General features: G+C 36.0%; 1 protein-coding gene across 1 annotated transcript; it reads left to right on the forward strand.

Annotated features, from left to right (window-relative positions):
• Nucleotides 1-18,786: 18,786 nt before the first annotated feature.
• LOC143547156 (uncharacterized) lies at nucleotides 18,787-19,332 on the forward strand. The gene has a single exon (XM_077038652.1). It carries the CDS (start codon nucleotides 18,787-18,789, stop codon nucleotides 19,330-19,332), a length of 546 nt encoding a protein of 181 aa, XP_076894767.1.
• Nucleotides 19,333-22,325: the final 2,993 nt, after the last annotated feature.

Below are 22,325 nucleotides of genomic sequence, written 5' to 3' on the forward strand. Positions count from 1 at the left end.
CACATAACAATCTTTAAACTTTTTGGTACTTAATACAAATATTAACTGTGCATCAAGATGTAACACCAATAGATTTTGCAAGCATTTAGGTTTATATCTTTTCAGCACTTATACGATCTGTTAAGCCTATCATATACATATGCAATTGATCTTATGACACTTTTTAGTCTATTTTATTCATGTGTTAGGCCTAAGTCAATGCACTATCATTTCCCATATATGTCGAATCAAGTTTCTCAAATTTTATATTTTTCAAAATTAACAACATATTTTTGTATTTTTATATTTTTCATACAGAAAAACACAATATTTTTTTATTTTTCTAATTTTTTCTCCCTAAAAATATAAATAAAAACAAAAATTTACAGAAAAATAACGGAAAATAAAAAATAAAAAAGATCTTCCAACATTGATAAAATCTTTTGAAAATTTTGTTCATCAAAAAGAAATCTTGCATTTTAAATATATTGCATTTAAAAGTGTGAATGGTAAACAAGTTTGCTGGTTGAAAATTTTATGAAATTTAAATCTTTGCAGTTAACAATCAACTCAAACTAAACAAAAACACCCATCATGTGCCGAGATAATCCACTATCAACAAATTTGATTTAACAACAATCCATATAACGTTAATAGATCTTCTTGGATATCCCTGCACAAAAACTAGATAATTTAATAAGAAACTGAAAGCCAGACCATATTCTTAGGTTGGCCAATATTCTCAACATTATCAGAAACAGCTGATGGAATCTTTGGTTTCCTAGCTGGTAACGGTTTATCATTTTGTTGTCTCAAAATTTTAACATCGTAAGGACTGTGAGACTTTTCAGGAGACTTTAACAAAGAACTAAGATAAACTCTTTGTTGTTTAGCTTTTTATTCAAGTGTCTCAAATTGCCCAAAATTTAAAGAAACCTTGTTAAAAGCATCAGGGAATTTGAGTCTTCTCCTGTAAGGACAATCAACAATCAAATGTTTTTTGACATTGCAATAAAAACATTTTCTCATTTCAACCCACGTCGAAGATGATTCTGTTACAATTTTAGACACAGAGGGTTGAATTTTCTCATTTTTTTCTTTGGAAAAAATTCAAGATTTAAACACTATGCAAAATTTTCCAATACATCAGAACCAGTAGTTTTGACAAATATGTTTTGTTAAAACAACACTGGTTTGGATTCCTTTTGGGGTTTGTATTTATCTTTTTCATTTCCCCAATAGGAATCATTGATGCATCACAATTAAGAAAATCTAAGTAATCACAATTATAAATTTTTTCAACACACTCAGGTTTAACAAGAGCTATCGGAAAGAGCTCATCAACAAACATCTTGTCAACACCATTTAATTTATAAACTCTCCAGTTTTTACCCTTAATACTCGGTTTTGAAAATGAATTTAATAACTTTTCAGAAAACAACTTTCTTCTCACATGTCCTTGGTGCAACAATCGTTTTTGGTTTACCAGTTTTTGATCTGTCTTTTTTTCCCATGCATGCTTCTCATTCGTTACATTATCTTTATTCGCCATCCTTGCATGCCATTCGGCATATTGTAGTCTAATTACAAAGACTAAGTTCCACCGCATTTGGATCTTCACGTGTGTCTTTATACATATAGTGCCATAAAGAAAATGCACTAATAGAAGATGAATCAGACATCAAGAAACCTGTAAAAAAGTGTGTGAAATCTGAATGAAAGTATGTAAAGAAGTATGAATCTCCAAATCCAAATGCGAATGAGGCTAGGAAAACAAGCCCAAACTGAACAAGAAAAGAGAGGTTGTAAGCCCCAAAAGAAATGATGATTTTCTCATAGCTTGTGGCAAGGAACCTAGAGGTTTTAAATGGGTAAAGAAGGGAGAAAAGCCAGAGTCCGCTGATGAATTTATCAAGAGATTGGAAAAGAAGGAAGAATATGAAGTGAAATTTAAAGTCGTGGATCCAAAAGATTCGGTCATTCTTGCAAATGAGAGAAAGCAAGCCTCCAAGGCTTGTGATGATTCTCTTCATCACAAATATTTTTAGGCATGCAGGAGCACTCCAAGGAATCTGAAGATGTATGGTATATTGATAGTGGGTGTTCCAGTCACATGACATGTGACAAGAAGTCATAGAGCCAAACTTTAAATGTCTCTTTGTCTGATGAAAATGTTGTTTCAAAACAAAGACTTGTAGATGCCCTTGAAAAGATTAAATGATTAAAGAAATATGGTGCTGAGGTTGAAACTAAAGCAGTGGGAGAACAAGACTGCCATAGACTTAATTGGTGATGAGTTATCTGATGAAGAGATTGATGACTTAATGTCTGTGCTTTAAACTGTAATGCCCATATGGCAAAATTTGAATTTGTAATCATTACCTTTGATATGTAATGTAATTTACATAAGGATTTAATGTGTATTTATGACAAGTGTATGTAATCAATATGTGTTTGGTGTATCTCAGTTTGTTTCAATCAAGGTAGAGACTGATGGGTAAAATGGAATGATTGAAATCTTCTCAACGTTCCCAGAATTGGCTAAGTATGAAATTGAGCAAGCTCAAGCACTCTGTGCATGGAAAGTACTTCCTCGAGCATGGTATCCTATCCGAGCAAGATTTTTCTTCAGAAATCTTCTAAATGTTAGCTTCGAGAAAGTTGTACTTCGTCGATCAAGGTTAGTTCTTGATCAAGTAAGGTATACTGCCAAGCAAACCCTTTACATATCTTTGCTTAAACTGAGTTCACGAGTAACTTAGTGGGTTGAGCAAGGTTGTAATAATGAAGGATCTCCAGTATGCTGGAAATGAGTTTATGAAATTCTACTAAGTCTTACTCCCACTAAAGTTCAGCCTCGAGCATGTCTACAGTACCCGAGTACACATAGAATGTTCAAATAAAACTAAGTAAGGGCTAAAGAGATTCGAGCAACGACCTTGTTTGCTCGTAGGAGCAATCCGAGCAAAGTTTGGTTTGCTCGTGAAGATTGAAGCTTGCTTGAGAGGAATATATTAACTCTTAAAATATTCTAAGCATAGACTTGCTTGAAGAAATGCTCTAATGATACTCAAGGATTGCGAGGTCAAAAGAGCTCTACTAATAATTAAAGATGTCTGCTCAAAGACCTGTTTTTACACTTGTATTTTTTTAGTATTTTTAGTTATTAGGGTTCTAGAAGGAATGATAGGTGTGCCTATAAATAGAATGTTTAGGACACCTGACGGCTGACACCTCTGACCTAATACTTTTCACCTCATTGTATACAGAGTCGTCATTCCTTCAAGCCCTAATATTTCCGTTGTACCTACTGATTATTCAATCAATGATAATGGAAATTTTTTGAGTTTAACTTGTTCTTCAATCACTTACTAAATTTACCAACTTACTACTTGTGGTGATTCCGCCGGCCACATTTTAGGGGTTTTCACATTATGTGTTTCATGTGTTTTTGTCCAATTTATGTCGTTATCACGAAACTCACGATCCTGACAGCGTATAAAAAAATGAGGCGATCAATGGAATTAAAGAAGCTTTGTGAGATAAGAACCCTCATTCAATTATAGTTTCGCCTCTTGATTATCTATTAATTAAAACCAAACCTGAGTGAATGCAATGATTCAATGGATGACTGTAAACGCAGTTGCTATAATTTAAACGGCACCGGAGAGACTATGGAACGGCGCCGCCAAAGACAGGTTATTTTTTTTAGAGGGTTTTATTATTTATTTATAGTAGTTAATTGCACTTTAATAAAATTCAGCAAGGTTTTATTATTTACTTATTTTATTTTTTTAATATAATATATATATATATATATATTGCTCTCCTTAAAACCGAACCTGAGTGAATGCAATGATTCAATAGATGACCAAAAATACGGCTGCTTTAATTTTAATTTAAAGGGCCAGAGAGACTATAGAGCGATGACGTCTAAGGCAGGTTATTTAATTTTATACGATTATTTAATTTTATACGGTTTTATTATTTATTTATAGCAATTAATTGCACTATAATAAATTTTAGCAGGGTTTTATTATATATATAGCTCTCCTTAAAACTAAACCTGAGTGAATGCAATGATTCAATGGATGACCATAAGCGCTACTGCTTTAATTTATAGGGCGCTGGAGAGACCATGGAACAATAACTCCTGAGGCAGGTTATTTAAATTTAGAGGGTTTTATTATTTATATATTATGTGTGTGTGTGTGCGTGTGTGTGTGCGTGTGTGTGTATAGGGATGGGTTCTAGTGAAAACTCATCTTAAAGAGAAAACTTAAAAACTCCTAAAAACTTCTAAAAAACTATTTTTAACTTTTAAAATAATTTTTTTTAAAGTTTCTTTTTTTTTCCATTATTCTTATATGTTGTTATTGGTTAAAAAAAAAACTTGTTGGTAACCTCGTCGGTATAGTGCGCATGTGTAATATTGTGCATTGTATATATGCTAAGTGTTTGTATTGCATAGAATACAACACTATTGTATATATTTGATACATACTATGGTATATATGCAATATAAGACTAATACACACATCGAATACACATTAGTACGTATGTGTAATACAACATTAACGCACATGTGCACCACATCGACTTTTATTTTATTATTAATTTTTTTTCATATAATATAATACTACTACACATACACAATACACAAATATTGAATATTTGCAATAAAACACTATTAAACTCAAAAATACATAGTAATACAACGGTATCGCACAGTAATACGTATGTGCATTACAGCGGTTTTTTTATATTTTTTCGAGTGAAATATAAGAAAATATAAGAATAATGGCTAAAACAGAATTTTGAAAATATTTTTTTATTTTTAATTAAAAATAATTCTTTAGGAGTTTTTAGGAGTTTTTTAGTTTTCTCTCTAAATGTGAGTTTTCTCTTGATCCTCTCCCTCTCTATATATATATATATATATTGCTCTCCATACCTTGCATTAGATATGAAACTCTTTAAAATAGTACAGATTACTTGATCAATCAATTAATTTAGGGTCTAAACCTTTTACATCCCTAAAGAATGAAGTAGTTAATTGGGAATCAATTAACTTAATGTCTAGAACATTTGCTTCTCCAAAGGATAAAAGAGTAATATCAGAAAATGTGAAGCTTTGTCAAGTTGCACCAAGCTTTAGCAATGAATCGATGTATTGGAAAATTATTTTTCATGCCCAATTATGATATATCCCTTTTCCCTCATCATGTAATTGTGAAATTACCTCCAATGCCCATCAATCGTGCTTAATAATATAATATAGATATGCTGAAAATATAATCTATATATTAGGGGTCTTTTAGTCATTTTAGAAAGTATAGTTTCTCTCTAGTTTGTATAATTGTAAAGTCTAGGGGTCTGGTATGTAATTGTGTCAAAGCCAATTAGGGTTACAAAAACCCAAGTAGTGTTTGTGATTGATCAATTATACAGACATATTCTCAATTCAAGTGCAAGTTTTATCAATTACACTTGTTATTCTTCAATTTCAATTCATAATTGCCAACAGTGGCATCAGAGCAAGGTTAATCAATCAGGGGAAGAATAAATTCGACGTGTGCAATTTTTCTAATCGATAAGGGAAAGATATTAGATCGAACTAAAGCAATCATTCATCACATGATCAAGAATACGGTTGTTCTTTGAATTCAATCTGAGATTTAGTTTGTTACAATTCATAAATTAAAATCAAATTGGAGTTTTACGTTTGATTGAAATATGTTTCCTTGTGAATTGACGCCAAAAGAAAGGACCAGAAACCTAATTCATGTTTTTTTCTGTTGAATCGATCAGTAGCAAAGGACCAAATTGTTTCTTCAAGTATTAATTATCACTTAACCCAAAAATGATTAAAAACAAGAATTGGGAAGTGGTCAATTAATTTGCCATTGATTGCTATTAACGAATCAGAACTGGACTAGGTTTTTTAATGCACATGTACTTTGGCGTTCACGAAATTGTTTCTAGATACAACAGTAAAGAAAATTGCAAGTTGCAAAGCATTCCATTCCATTCAAAATCAAGAGTGGGCTGTGATTTTTTGGAATCCTTGAAATTTGTAAAGAAATTTAGTGGCTGTTGATTAAAACATCAAAGCAAATTTCTTACTTTGATCACCATTTTGGTTGTTCACATTCAACTAAAATACTTTAAGCAAGTAAAAAAAAAGGCTGATTTGAGAAAAAAGAAACCATAAACAAAGCAATTCGTTTTTGTAGTCTATTTTGCAAGAAAGAGGTACTTGATTTTTATTATTTTGCAAATCAAGTGGATTTGGCTTGTTTATACACTAAACGAAAATCAAGCCTTTGAAAAAAGACCCTTTCAATTCATATATAGCAAGTTCAAGATTGAATCTTTGAGACTCAAAGAATTGAATCTTTGAGACTCAAAGAAAGGAAAAACGGAAAACAAAATAAATCAGGTTTGTTTGTTGTATGTTCTTATTTCAAGAAACGAATACAGTGCCTTTCGCAAGTCGAAACCCGTGTTTGATTCACAACAAGTCAAACAAACCCGTGTGGTTTCTAGCATGTACTGAACCATTGTGGTTCATAGCAAGAAACCGAATCTCAACGATGCATATAGCAAAAACTCCAACCATTTTTTGTTCGTTGAGTATATCAAGGAACTTGGTTCGTCAGGTAAAGCAAGAACAAATTCCGAACCATTTTTGTGGTTATTAGCAAGTAAAACAGACCCATGTGGTTGGTAACAAGAATCAAACTTTTTGGTTCATAGCAAGTGAAACCGAACCCGTGTGGTTCATAGCAAGTTAAGCAAACTTGGTTGGTTTATTTAAAGTGGTAGCAATTCATCGTGGTAAAAACCCTCTGTGGTAAAAAATCCCTCATGCTAGAAATCCTTTGTGATGGAAATCCTTCGTGGTACATTATAATCCTTCGTGGTGCAAATCTTTTGTGGTACATAAAAATCCTTTGTGGTACATTGATCCTTCGTGGTACATAAAACCTTCGTTGTACATAAATCCTTCATGGTAGAAATCCTTCGTGGTGCAAATTCTTTGTGGTACATATAAATCCTTCATGGTACAAAAAAGAAAGCAAGACCTTTGTGGTAAAACAAAGAAAGTACGGTAGGTGATAAAAAGAAATAAAATGTTTCAGCATTAACTCTGGAACTAGGAAATGTTTCATTTCAATGTCCCAGACTGAATGAAACAAATTGCACGACTTAGGTTTTGTCGATGGAAACAATGTTGAAAGCATATGAGCTTTGGTAAATAATTGATGCAAAGATTGAAACGAAAATTGTGGATGAAAAGAAGTGAATTCCAAAAAAGCCATGATCTTCCAAGCATTACCGAAAGATGTTTTAATGCAAGTCGTACAATATACGACTGCAAAATAAGTTTGGGAGGCAGTCAAATATCTTGGAGCTGATCTAGTTCAGAAGGCACGTTTACAAACGCTGAGAAGTGAACTAGAGGCTTTGAAGATGAAGACAAATATAACAGTAAGTGACTTTATGGGAAAATTAAGAAGTTTACAAACCACGTTTAAAACTCTTGGTGGTACTTTAAAAGATAAGGCACTTGGGAGGAAACTGCTTATCTCGGTTCCAAAGAAATTTCTACCAATTGTGGCATCTATCAAACAATATCAAAAGATAGACACGATTCCATTCGTAGGTCCGGTAGGAAGGGTAAAGGCGTTTGAATAATGTCTTAAAAATCAAGACAGACCGGAAGATCATGATCAAGGAAAGCTCTTGATGGCAAGTTCAAAACAATTATGGAAGATGGTGCGATGATCAAAATCGTGGTAGAGGACAAGGCTCTTTCAGAGGAGGAAGAGGATGTGGAAGATGTACGAGTAAAAGAAACTACAACAAAATCGACAAAAGCGAGCTCAAATGCTATGAATATGGCGAATACGATCACTTTGAATACGTATACCTAAGATGAAAAGACAATGAGAAAGTAAATAACCAAGAAGCCCATCTCATGTTGGAAGATGAAGAACCGATGTTGTTGTAAACACAAGTCAAGAAAGTTTAAGACTCTAGTTGAACTATATTTAGTTTAAGGGGGAGTTTTGAAAATATAAACTAAATATTAGGGGTCTTTTAGTCATTTTAGAAAGTATAGTTTATGTCTTGTATGTATAATTGTAAAGTCTAGGGGTCTGGTATGTAATTGTGTCAAAGTCAAGTAGGGCTATAAAAACCCAAGTAGTGTAATGTGATCGATCAATTATGCAGACATATGCTCAATTCAAGTGCAAGTTTTATCAATTATATTTGTTATTCATCAATTTCAATTCAGAATTGCCAAAAGTGGCATCAGAGCAAGGTTAATCAATCAGGGGGAGAATAAATTTAATGTGTGCAATTTTTCTAATCGATAAGGGAAAGATATTAGATCGAACTGAAGCAATCATTCATCACATGATCAAGAATATGGTTGTTCTTTGAATTCAATCTGAGATTTAGTTTGTTACAATTCATAAATTACAAATCAAATTGGAGTTTTACGTTTGATTGGAATACGTTTCTTTATGAATTAACGCTGAAAGAGATAACCAGAAACAAAATCACGGTTTTTTTCTGTTGAATCGATATGTAGCAAAGGGCCGAATTGTTTCTTGAGTATTGATTATCACTTAACCCGAAATGATTAAAAACAAGAATTGGGAAGTGGTCAATTAATTTGCGTTTGATTGCTAGTAGCCAATCAGAACTGGACTTAGTTTTGTAATCCACATGCACTTTGGTGTTCACAAAATTGATTCTAGAGTACAACAGTAAAGAAAATTGCAAGTTTGCAAAGCATTCTATTCCTTTCAAAATCAAGAATGGGCTGTGATTTTTTGGAATCCTTGAAATTTGTAAAGAAATTTGGTGGCTGTTGATTAAAAGTCATCATCAAATTTCTTACTTTGATCACCATTTTGGTTGTTCACATTCAACTAAAATACTTTAAGCAAGTCAAAGAAAAGGCTGATTTGAGAAATAAGAAACCATAAAACAAACGCAATTCGATTTTGTAGTCTATTGTGCAAGAAAGAGGTACTTGATTTTTATTATTTAACAAATCAAGTGGATTTGGCTTGTTTATATAGTAAATGAAAATCAAGTCCTTGAAAAAAGACCCTTACAATTCATCTACAGCAAGTGCAAGATTGAATCTTTGAGACTTAAAGAAAGAAAAAAAAACAAAATAAATCAGGTTCGTTTAGTTTTATGTTCTTATTGCAAGAAACGAATACAGTGCCTTTCGCAAGTTGAAACCCGTTTTTTGATTCATAACATGACAAAAAAACCCGTGTGGTTTGTAGTATGTACCGAACATTGTGGTTCATAGAAAGAAACCGAATCTCAACGATTTATACAACAAGAAAGTCCAACCATTTTTTTTTCGTTGAGTATAGCAAGGATCTCAACGATTTATACAGCAAGAAAGTCCAACCATTTTTTTTCCTTGAGTATAGCAAGGAACTTGGTTCATCGAGCATAACAAGAACAAGTTCTGAACCATTGTTATGGTTATTAGAAAGTAAAACACACCCATGTGGTTTGTAGCAAGAATCGAACTTTTTGGTTCATAGCAAGTGAAACCGAACCAGTGTGGTTCGTAGCAAGTTAAGAAAACTGGTTTGGTTTATTCAAAGTGGTAGAAATCCTTTGCGGTAAAAACTCTCTGTGGTAAAAAATACTTCATGGTAGAAATCCTTTGTGGTGCAAATCCTTCGTGATACATAATAATCCTTCGTGGTGCAAATCTTTCATGGTGCATAAAAATCTTTCGTAGGACATAGATCCTTCGTGGTACATAAAACCTTCGTTGTACATAAATCCTTCACGGTAGATATCCTTTGTGGTGCAAATCCTTCGTAGTACTTATAAATCGTTCATGGTATAAAAAAGAAAGCTAGACCTTCGTGGTAAAACAAAGAAAATATGGCATACGATAAAAAGAAAGAAAGTGTTTCAACATTAACTCGTGCACAGGGAAATGTTTCACTTCAATGTCCCAAACTGAATGAAATTTTTTGCACGACTTGAGTTTTGTTGATGGAAAGACTGTTGAAAGCATATGACCTTTGGTATAATAATTGATGCAAGGGTTGAGAAGGAAATTGTGGATGAAAAGAAGATGAATACCACAAAAGCTATGATCTTCCAAACATTATCGGAAGATGTTTTAATGCAAGTTGCACAATATACGAATGAAAAATAAGTTTGGGAAGCTATCAAAGTCAAATATCTTGGACCCGATCTAGTTCGGAAGTTACGTTTACAAGCATTGAGAAGTGAACTAGAGGCTTTGAAGACAAATGAAACAGTAAGTGACTTTCTGGGAAAATTAAACAGTTTACAAACCAAGTTTAAAACTCTTGGTGATACTTTAAAAGATAAGGCACTCGTGAGGAAACTGCTTATCTCGGTTCCAAAGAAATTTCTACCAATTGTGGCATCTATCGAACAATATCAAGAGATTGACACGATGCCATTTGTAGAAGCGATAGGAAGAGTAATGGCGTTTGAAGAATGTCTCAAAAGTCAAGACGAACCAAAAGATCATGATCAAGTAAAGGTCTTGATGGTAAGTTCAAACAATTATGGAAGAGGGTGCGGTGATCAAAATCTAGGTAGAGGACGAGACTCTTTCAGAGGAGCAAGAGGATGTGAAAGAAGTACGAGTCAAAGAAACTACAACAAAATCGACAAAAGCGAGCTAAAATGCTATGAATGTTGGGAATACGGTCACTTTGCATACGAATGCATAAGTAGAAAAGACAATGAGAAAGTAAATGACCAAGAACATGTTGCAAGATGAAGAACCGATGTTGTTGTAAACACAAGTCAAGAATGTTGAAGACTCTCGTTGAACTATATAAACTAAATATTAGGGGTCTTTTAGTCATTTTAGAAAGTATAGTTTATGTCTAGTATGTATAATTATAAAGTCTAGGGGTCTGGTATCTAATTGGGTCAAACCCAAGTAGTGTAATGTGATCGATCAATTATACGGACATATTCTCAATTCAAGTGCAAGTTTTGTCAATTACATTTTTTATTCTTCAATTTCAATTCAGAATTACCAGTAGTGGCGTCAGTGGAAGGTTAATCAATCATGGGAAGAATAAATTCGTTGGTTTTCTAATCGACAAGGGAAAGAAATTAGATTGAATTGAAGCAATCGTTCATCATATGATCAAGAATACAGTTGTTCATTGAATTCAATCTGAGATTTGGTTTGTTACAATTCAGAAACTAGAAATCAAATTGGAGGTTTGCGTTTGATTGGAATACGTTTCCTTATGAATTGACACTGAAAGAGAGGACCAAAATTATAATTACGGTTGTTTTCTGTTGAATCGATTAGTAGCAAAGGGTCATATTGTTTCTTCAAGTATTGATTATCATTTAACCCAGTAACTGATTAAAAACAAGAATGGGCAAATGGCCAATTTATTTGTGTTTGATTGCTATTAACCAATCAGAACTGGACCAGTTGTAATCTACATGCACTTTCGCATTCACAAAATTGATTCTATAGTGCAACAGTAAAGAGAATTGCAAGTTTGCAAATCATTCCATTTCATTCAAAATCAATTTAGTGGGCTGTGATTTTTTGGAATCCTTGAAATTTGTAAAGAAATTTGGTGGTTGTTTATTAAAAGTTATCAAATCAAATTTCTTACTTTGATCACCATTTTGGTTGTTAACATTCAACTAAAATACTTTAAGCAAGTCAAAGAAAAGGCTGATTTGAGAAAAAAAGAAACCATAAACAAAGCAATTCGTTTTTGTAGTCTATTTTGCAAGAAAGGGGTACTCGATTTTTATTATTTCACAAATCAAGTGGATTTGGCTTGTTTATACAATAAACGAAAATCAAGCCTTCGAAAAAAGACCCTTTCAATTCATATATAGCAAGTTCAAGATTGAATCTTTGAGACTCAAAGAATTGAATCTTTGAGGAAAAACGAAAAACAAAATAAATCAGGTTCGTTTGTTGTATGTTCTTATTGCAAGAAACGAATACAATGCCTTTCGCAAGTCGAAACCACCTATGTTTTGATTCACAACAAGTCAAACAAACCCGTGTGGTTTGTAGCATGTACTGAACCATTGTGGTTCATAGCAAGATACCGAATCTCAACGATGCATATAGCAAAAACTCCAAGAGTTCATGTTTTTTTTCTGTTTAATCGATCAGTAGCAAAGGGCCAAATTGTTTCTTCAAGTATTGATTATCACTTAACCCAAAAATGATTAAAAACACGAACTGGGAAGTGGTCAATTAATTTGCGTTTGATTGCTATTAACCAATCAAAACTGAACTCGGTTTTTTAATCCACATGCACTTTGGCGTTCACGAAATTGATTCTAGATATAACAGTAAAGAAAATTGCAAGTTTGCAAAGCATTCCATTCCATTCAAAATCAAGAGTGGGCTGTGATTTTTTGGAATCCTTGAAATTTGTAAAGAAATTTGGTGGCTGTTTATTAAAAGTCATCAAATCAAATTTCTTACTTTGATCACCATTTTGGTTGTTCACATTCAACTAAAATACTTTAACCAAGTCAAAGGAAAGGCTGATCTGAGAAAAAAGAAACTATAAAACAAAAACAATTCGTTTTTATATTTTGTTTAGCAAGAAAGGGGAACTTGATTTTTATTATTTCACAAATCAATTGGATTTGGGTTGTTTATACAGTAAACAAACATCAAGTCTTTGAAAAAAAGACCTTTACAGTTCATATATATCAAGGGCAATATTGACTCTTTGTGACTCATAGAAAGGCAAAATGAAAAACAAAATAAATTAGGTTTGTTTTGTTGTATGTTCTTATTGCAAGAAATGATCAAACGAATACAGTGCCTTTCGCAAGTTGAAACCTGTGTTGTGATTCACAACAAGTCAAACAAACCCGTGTGATTTATAGCACGTACCTAACGATAGTGAATCATATGTAAGGCCCCGTTCCCGGCAACCCTACTTTGGTGTTGGATTTACTCATAAACACAGTTCTAAAATCAGAGTTAATTAAGAACTTTCGCGGAACACTAAAAACATCAACCATCACATTACAAAACGTCAAATCATGTCTTAACATACAAGTTGTCTTTTAATAAACATTAATATAAAATAGTCATGACACTTCTTCATAAAAGCCAGTCTCTTTAGCTCATGCCATGTGTCCCTCCTCAAGCCAGCTGCCTCAATCTATTTGCCTGCGCGCATACTAAAAGTCAGCTACGCTGAGTGAGTTCTAGTTAATCAATTAACATACATTAAATTCATATCCTTAGTGTCCTAAGATACGTATTCATACCTTACCTATTATTACTTCTTTCATACATACTTTATATACATGAGTACGTACTTACATACTTTCTTTCATAAAACCCTATGGTATACCATAAGCTATTCTATCTTAAACTTCACAGATATTATAAGGGTCTGGTCCCTAACATCACAGATATTATAAGGGTCTGGTCCCTAACATCACAGATATTATGAGGGTCTGGTCCCTATCATCTCAGATATTATGAAGGTCTGGTCCCTAACATCTAAGATATTATGAGGGTCTGGTCCCTAACATCTCAGATATTATAAGGGTCTGGTCCCTTCTGTCTTGAATAACCATACCTTTATCATACGTACATACTTTACATATCTTCTAGTTATAAATATATATACATACTCGTTCATACAATCATTATGTAACAATACATTTAATACACAATCATACACGTATCATACACTTACCAATCAAGTAAGTGTATTATCTACCACATAGGAGTATGCACACATCCCTGAAAACATAACAGATAAAGGGGCTAAAACTCACCTAGAGTCGGTTTCTCTCACCGTTAATGGTAATGCCCTTCCTTAGTTGTGCACGGCTAACTGTACAATACATTACGCGTGTCAATTATCCATTATTACTACTTCCTACATTAATGAAACCCTCAACTAATGGGAATCCGGGGGCAACGCCCCTGGTAGAGGGGTCTAGGGGCGGCCGCCCCTAGCAGGGTCCAAGGGGCAGAGCCCCTGGCTGGGGTTGAAAATGAATCGGGTCACGTTTTAATAGCAACTTAATAGGTCCTTTATCAAAAACGCATAAGAAAAATGAATCGGGTCACGTTTTAATAGCAACTTAAACAATTTCACATGGAAGAATTTCGCTTTGCATGGAAGTATTTCGCTTCGCATGGGAATTTTGCTTCGCATGGAATTATTTCGCTTCGCATGACTTTTTCACTTCGCATGACTTTTTCACTACACTTGGAAGTATTTCGCTTTGCATGGAAGTATTTCGCTTCGCATGGTCATGCGATGCGATTTCCTTTTCATGCGAAAAACCCATTTTTACTTCGTTTTCACTATTTTAAGGTCATTTTCCTCCGAGACTCTTCCTTAGGACCCGATTCTACTCTTTTTATGAGTTTTGGGTCGTACCAACTTTGTATACCCGTGTTTTTCATGGTCCGAACATCATCTTTTGTCCTACAACACTCCCTTGAGGTTCTAACTTACCAAGTTTATGTTTTTCTTACGTTCTACAACCCGATCTATCGTTCTATCAGTTTGCATGTCGAATCAACCACAAAACTTACCCTTTTAAACCAAAACTCACCTTTTTTTGCTTCGGGTTCGGTTCGGATCTGGACCAACTCGTAGATCTGGGCGTGTTCTTGTTGTTTAAACGATGTTTACATATGAGATTCTTCCTTCTTCTTACACGGATTTGGATTCGGAATGAAGAGAAAGTGTGTGTGTTCTTGAGTGTGTGTGTGTGTTGTGAAAGGAAAGAAATGGTGAAAGGATGGAGGGGTTGGGTTTATATAGGGGCTATGGGCCCCACAACCCACTCACAATTCCAAGTCCAAATATTATCCAAACACTTAACACACGACTAATTTAACGACACACAGGTAATAACAAAACTTTCTGTTATTTACTATTTAACAAAAGTTGGATGTTACATCATAGAAAGAAACCGAATCTCAACGGTTCATATAGCAAGAATCTCCAAACATTTTCGTTGTTCATTGAGTATAACAAGGAACTTGGTTCGTCGAGTATAGCAAGAACAAGTTCCAAACCATTTTTGTGGTTATTTGCAAGTAAAACAAACCCATGTGGTTTGTAGCAAGAAGCAAACTTTTTGGTTCATAGCAAGTCAAACCGAACCCGTGTGGTTCATAGCAAGTTAAGCAAACCGGTTTGGTTTATTTAAAGTGGTAGAAATCCTTCTTGGTAAAAACCCTTTGTGGTAAGAAATCCTTCGTGGTAGAAATCCTTTGTGGTGCAAATCCTTCGTGGTACATAATAATCCTTCGTGGTATAAATCCTTCGTGGTGCAAAACTTTCGTGGTACAAAGAAATCCTTCGTGGAACATAGATCCTTCGTGGTACATAAAACCTTCATGGTACATAAATCCTTCATGGTAGAAATCTTTCATTGTGCAAATCCTTCTAGGTACATATAAATCCTTCATGGTACAAAAAATAAAGTAAGACCTTTGTGGTAAAACAAAGAAAGTATGGCAGACGATAAAAAGAAAGAACGTGTTTCAGCATCAACTCGTGAACTGCAGTGTCCCAAACTGAATGAAACAAATTGCACGACTTGGGTTTTGTTGATGGAAACAATGTTGAAAGCATATGAACTGCGGTAAATAATTGATGCAAAGCTTGAAACGAAAATTGTGGATGAAAAGATGTGAATTCCACAAAAGCCATGATCTTCCAAGCATTACCGGAAGATGTTTTAATGCAAGTCATACAATATACGACTGCAAAATAAGTTTGGGAAGCGGTGAAATATCTTGGAGCCGATCTAGTTCAGAAGGCACGTTTACAAACGTTGAGAAGTGAACTAGAGGCTTTGAAGATGAAGACAAATGTAATAGTAAGTGACTATGGGAAAATTAAAAAGTTTACAAACCACGTTTAAAACTCTTGGTGGTACTTTAAAAGATAAGGCACTCGTGAGGAAACTGCTTATCTCGGTTCCAAAGAAATTTCTACCAATTGTGGCATCTATCGAACAATATCAAGAGATAGACACAATGCCATTTGTAGAAGTGGTAGGAAGAGTAAAGGCGCTTGAAGAACGTCTCAGAAGTCGAGACGAACCAGAAGATCATGATCACGGAAAGCTCTTTATGACAAGTTTAAACAGTTATGGAGGAAATCTCGGTAGAGGACGAGGCTCTTTCAGAAAAAGAAAAGGGCGTGGAAGAAGTACGAGTCAAAGAAACAACAACAAAAACGACAAGAGCGAGCTCAAATGCTATGAATGTGGCGAATACGGTTAGTTTGTAAATGCTAGTCAAGAAAGTTGAATACTCTCGTTGAGCTATATTTAGTTTAAGGGGGAATGTTGAAATATAAACCAAATATTAGGGATCTTTAGTCATTTTAGGAAAGTATAGTTTATGTCTAGTATGTATATTTGTAAAGTCTAGGGGTCTGGTATGTAATTGTCTCAAAGTCTAGTAGGATTATAAAAACCCAAGTAGTGTAATTTGATCGATCAGTTATACGGACATATTCTCAATTCAAGTGCAAGTTTTATCAGTTACATTTGTTATTCTTTAATTTAAATTCAGAGTTGTTGTTATTCTTTAATTTAAATTCAGAATTGCCAACAATATACACACACGCACACCTATGTACTTGTAATCCATTATCAGTTCTTGTTTGCGTGTTTCTGTTCAAAACTACTACTGTCTCCAATTTGCTACCGGCGCTGCCGCAATGTTTGTTCTCGCCACATTACTGCCACAGTCAGCGACAGCCGCTGTCAGGCCAACAGTAGTAGTCCGCTGCTGTTTTGTATTTTGTTTTCTTCTTGTTCTAACAGCCGGATATCCACCCAACAACCAGTATCACAGATCAGACTTGTTTATTCGGTTATCATGGCAGAAGAGTGAAAGATTAAGATTGACAAGTTTGACGGGCATAACATTCGATTTTGGAATATGCATACTGAATAAGCTCTATATTCGAATAGTTTACACCGACCACTATTGGGACAAAAACCAGAACAGAATAGTCTATGAAAAGACTATGCATGGATTGCTATAGGCTTTATCCAGTGTATATGAGAAACTGTCAAGGAATTTCACAACCGCCAGTTGGTAAATACAAAGATTAAGGAATGTGCGTTTATTACCTCTCATATTAATGAATTCAGGTCTATTGTATCATGCTTGATATTCGTTGATATAAGGTTTGATGATGAGATGCAATAACTCCTATATATTGTCTTCTTGGCCATAGAGTTGCTCATGGATGGTCACAGCAATTAGCATCTAATCTGGAACTGCTAAGCTCACTTTGAAGGTATTCGAGACCCAATTATAGAAGAAGCTAGCCATGTGACGAAGAAGTTCAAGTTAATCTTTGAGTTCTTGTTAAGTACGGAAGCAGGCAACGAAAGTTTGAGCTGGGGAATAATTGGGCTATATCAACATCAAGAAACAGAGGCCACTCAATGAATTTGCAAAGACATAGTATGCTAGAATTGCAAGCAAACATGGCAGTTTAGATATCAGCTGCAAAGAAGATGTAGCTGAATATGGCAGGAGAAGATTCTGATGATGCTCTGATCTACTGCAGAAGATTCTATAGTCTTGATGATGTACTCTGGAGTCGCATTGCACGCTACTTGCTTACTTGCATGGATATTACGAAAGAATCTGAGAACTAGATCTGGGGATAAGACTCTTCATATCACAGGTATTGCACATGCAGTGAATTTGTTAGTTTATGTTCAAGCTAAGGAGAGCGCATTGGGAAGTAGTTAGATGGCTGCTTAAGTATTAATTGAAAGGAAAGCTTGCATTGTGTTTTAGAGGACAAGGTGTTGTTCTGATTTCTGAAAGGAGACACTCACACACATGCTGATCTAGGTGCTCCCAAACAATATTATAAAAGCACAAATGGTTACCTCTTGCTCTTTCAACTACTGAAGCAGTATACATGACAAATGCTGAAGCCAGTAAAGAGCTCATGTGGTTGAATTTCATTTGGAAGTGCCATATATATTGCCAAGAATCTAGTATTTCAAACGAAAACAAGGTACATCAGCTACTTGAGATACCGGATTGATCAGTGACGGTACTCTACAATTGTGGAACATCTTGATACAAAGAATCCGACATTATATTCACAAAACTAGTGATGTATAAGTTGAAGCTTTTTGTGGCTTCAACTACCCATGAACATTCTTTTTTGAAAAGCCGCAACAACTTGCTGAAGAGGAGACATAAATACAAGATGCAGCGCAGTTGAAAAAAATCAGCTTTTAACTGGGAGATTGCTGGTAGGTTGCCGAAATAAGATTGATAGCCGGTTTCTTTATCCCCAAGTTGTCGCCAATTAGGAATGGGCTAACCTTAACTTTTATGTTGTTCCGTATTATGTTTCTTGTCATTCTACGGTTCTACCAGTCAGATATCCACCCAACATAATCCTCCTTTTTATTTCGGGTGTTTAGTAATTTAGCATACTTTCGTAAATTGATCATACGTTTTCTTTATTAACGTAACAATATTTGTAGAATATTGTGTAGATTATTTTGTGTTGTAATTTGTAGATAAGAGTGCTTCCTTATTTGTCTGACTTATTGTTGAGACTACTTTGTATTTATATTCCAATTATCAATGGAAGAAGTCATTCAACTTAATACCTATTAACATGGTATCACAGCTACCCTAGTTTTACCATTTCAGCCACCGCCTCCATCGACCTTCGCTTCGGCCGATCAATTTTTTTTTTCTTTTCCAGATCAATCATGGGTGATGCAAACAACGCTTCGGCCTCTTCGTCTTCCTCACCAGCTCTCCACCCCGTTTACACTTTGACAAACATCCAACAGAAGGTTCGTGTGTTGGATGGTACCAAGGTCTCGTATTCGTTGTGGGTCAAACTGTTTATGCTTCATGCCCGCGGATATGATGTGATTACTCACGTTGATGGTACTGAACCGCCGGCGAAAGACGACCCAACCTATGCATCATGGGCCAAAATCGATGCTATTGTTCTACAGTGGATCTACGAAACCCTGTCAGATGAGCTCCTGGTTTGTGTTCTTCAGATCGAGTCCACCGCATACGAAGCCTGGATCCGGATTAAAAACATCTTTCTGAATAACAAGGGCTCTCGTGCTGCCACCCTTGAGCACGAGTTCACCAATCTCTTGCTCCGTGCCATGCCTTCACTTGAGGCATATTGCCAAAAGTTGAAGGAATTGGCTGATCAGCTTACCGATGTCGATCATCCGCTCTCTGAGGCAACATTTGGTTCTCCGGTTAGTCCGGGATTTACCACCGGAATTTGACTCTGCCGCCACATACATCAATCAAACCACCCCTTCTTGGGAAACTGCTTGTTCCATGCTGCAGCTAGAGCAACACCGCCAATCCGCACGAGCCATGACGGAGTCTTCTCTGGCCATTGTCGCAGCCGCCACTCAAGAGCCCCCTGCTGACCGTCATCGTGACCCACCACCTCGTGGTGGTTCCCGACCTCAATACCGCCGACAAAATGACTCTGGTCAAAACCGAAACACTCGCAACAATCCCGGTCAGCAACGCGCTCCTATGAGTTCGGCTCCTCGCAATCCATATGTTTTTTGGGGGATACCACCTTGTCCTTATCCAACCCAGCAAGGCTGGGCTACTCCATGGATCCCTCGACCCAACAATCCAACCCAACAAGCATCTACTTCGCAGTCCACTACTCAGGCTCAATTGACTGAATACAATGCTCTCCAGCCCACAGACCTTGGCGAGGCTTTTCAGGCCATGGCACTTGAACCAAATACCACCGATGATCCATGGCATATGGACACGGGCGCATCCGCTCACTTGACTGCTGACCCCGGTAAGATATCAGTACCCTCTCAAGTTAATTCTATTAATTCAATTTTTGTCGGTAATGGTAATAGCATGCCGGTTCTTGGATCGGGAACCACCAATTTAAACCATCCGTCCAAACCACTTCTCCTAAAAAATGTCCTTTATACTCCCGATGTAAACAAAAACTTAATATCAGTTCGTTGCTTTACTATTGATAAATTTGTTTCTGTTGAGTTTGACCCATTTGGTTTTTCTGTGAAGGATTATCCGGATGGGAAGATCCTGAGCAGGCATGATAGCAACGGTCCTCTCTATCCATTTACCAATGTTCAAACGGCATCTGCTTTTGTGGCGTCTTGTTAACCAAACTTTTGGCATGATAGGCTTGGCCATCCCGGTCTCCCTGTCATGAAGATTTTATCTTCTCGTAATTTTATTTCGTGTAATAAACAAAGTATTTCTCATTTTTGTGATTCGTGTCAAGTTGCTAAGAATAAAAGATTGCCATTTACTTTATCTAGTTCATCAACTATTTTACCATTTGACATAATCCATTGTGATCTGTGGACCTCACCGATTCCTTGTAAAAGTGGGTATAAATATTACATGATTTTAATAGACGATTACACTCACTATACTTGGATTTACCCTCTCCATTTTAAATCCGAAACATTAGGCAAATTCACACAATTTCATAATTTCATTAGAACTCTGTTTCATCTAACCATTAAATCATTTCAATGTGACATGAGTGGCGAGTTTGACAACAACAATTTTAAAACATTCGCCGCTTCTAACGGTTTGCAATTTCAGTTTGCTTGTCCTCACACTTCCCAACAAAACCGGAAAGCCGAACGCATGATTCGCCGTATCAATTACCTACACATGCATCATTACCACCAAATTTTTGGGTTGAGGCCCTACATGCTGCTGTCTATCTTCATAATATTCTTCCAACCCAACTCCTCAATTTCAACACCCCAACCTTGGCCTTATACCTAAAACATCCCACGTATGCGCACTTACATGTTTTCGGTTGTGCGTGTTTCCCTAATCTCTCATCTACCCGTCCTCACAAACTTGCACCACGTTCTAAACCGTGTGTCTTTCTTGGATATCCCACCGATTTTAGAGGTTATCGGTGCCTCGATCTAGATACGGGTAAAATTATTCTTTCTCGTCATGTTACGTTCGATGAACAAACTTTCCCTTTCACCACTCCCTCCAAAAATACTCCATATGATTATTCCCCATTTGATCCAGACCCATCCCCAATGCTCTTCCAAACTCCACCACCTTCCGCACCGTCCACTATAAATTCCACAACTCCAACAGACTCCAATGCCACAACTACACCCATCTCTACACCACAAAATAACCCAAATATAGTCCAATCTACCCAACCACCCTATCATTTCCCACACTTCACCTACTGAGAACCACTCAACCACCCAACCAATTCACCCACTTCTACCCAAACTTCATCCAACAGTACCTCCTCACTAAACAATTCCACGCCACCCCCTCCGCCGCCACCTTCACACTCCATGACCACCCGCTCCAAACACGGGATTCTCAAACCTCGAATCCCTCTTAATCTTCACACCACCACCAGCCCACCCATCTCTCCCCTTCTAAAGTCTCACCTAACTGCCCTAAACGATCCAAAATGGCATGCTGCTATGACCGATGAATTTCGGGCTTTAATAGATAACAACACTTGGGAATTGGTTCCTAGACCTACTGATGCAAATATCATAAGATGTATGTGGCTTTTTCGCCACAAGTTCAATGCCAACGGGTCACTACAATGTTACAAAGCAAGATTAGTGGTCAACGGGAAAAGTCAACAGGTTGGCGTGGACTGTGATGAAACATTTAGTCCCGTAGTTAAACCGACCACCATTTGCACGGTCCTTAGACTTGCCGTATCTCGTTCTTGGTTCATCCATCAATTGGATGTCAAGAATGTGTTTTTACATGGGGACCTTCAAGAGACGGTTTATATGTTTCAACCGCCCGGATTTACAGACCCGAACAAGCCCAAGCATGTTTGCAAATTACAGAAATCATTATACGGGCTTAAACAAGCACCACGGGCATGGTATCAACATTTTGCAAATTTTATAATAAGCAAAGGTTTTCGTAGCACCACAAGCGACTCGTCATTATTTGTTTATCATAACGGGAACCGCATGGCTTATCTTCTTTAATACGTTGATGATATAATCTTGACCGCATCAGACAACAAACTATTACATCAGATTATCGCTTCTCTATCCCGGGAATTCGCCATGACCGACTTGGGAAAACTTCACCATTTTCTTGGATTTCGGTTGAATGTCGAAAAGGCGGCCTCTTTTTATCTCAAGAATCATATGCTGCCGATTTACTAGCCCGCGCAAACATGACTACGTGCAAGCCATGCTCAACACCCACAGATACTAATTCCAAACTAAGTGCTTCAGTTGGT

This window comes from Bidens hawaiensis, unplaced genomic scaffold (genome assembly GCF_021521415.1).
Source record: "Bidens hawaiensis isolate Kalapana, Puna unplaced genomic scaffold, B.hawaiensis_p1.1 tig00000905_1, whole genome shotgun sequence".
In the NCBI taxonomy this organism is placed as follows: Eukaryota; Viridiplantae; Streptophyta; class Magnoliopsida; order Asterales; family Asteraceae; genus Bidens; species Bidens hawaiensis.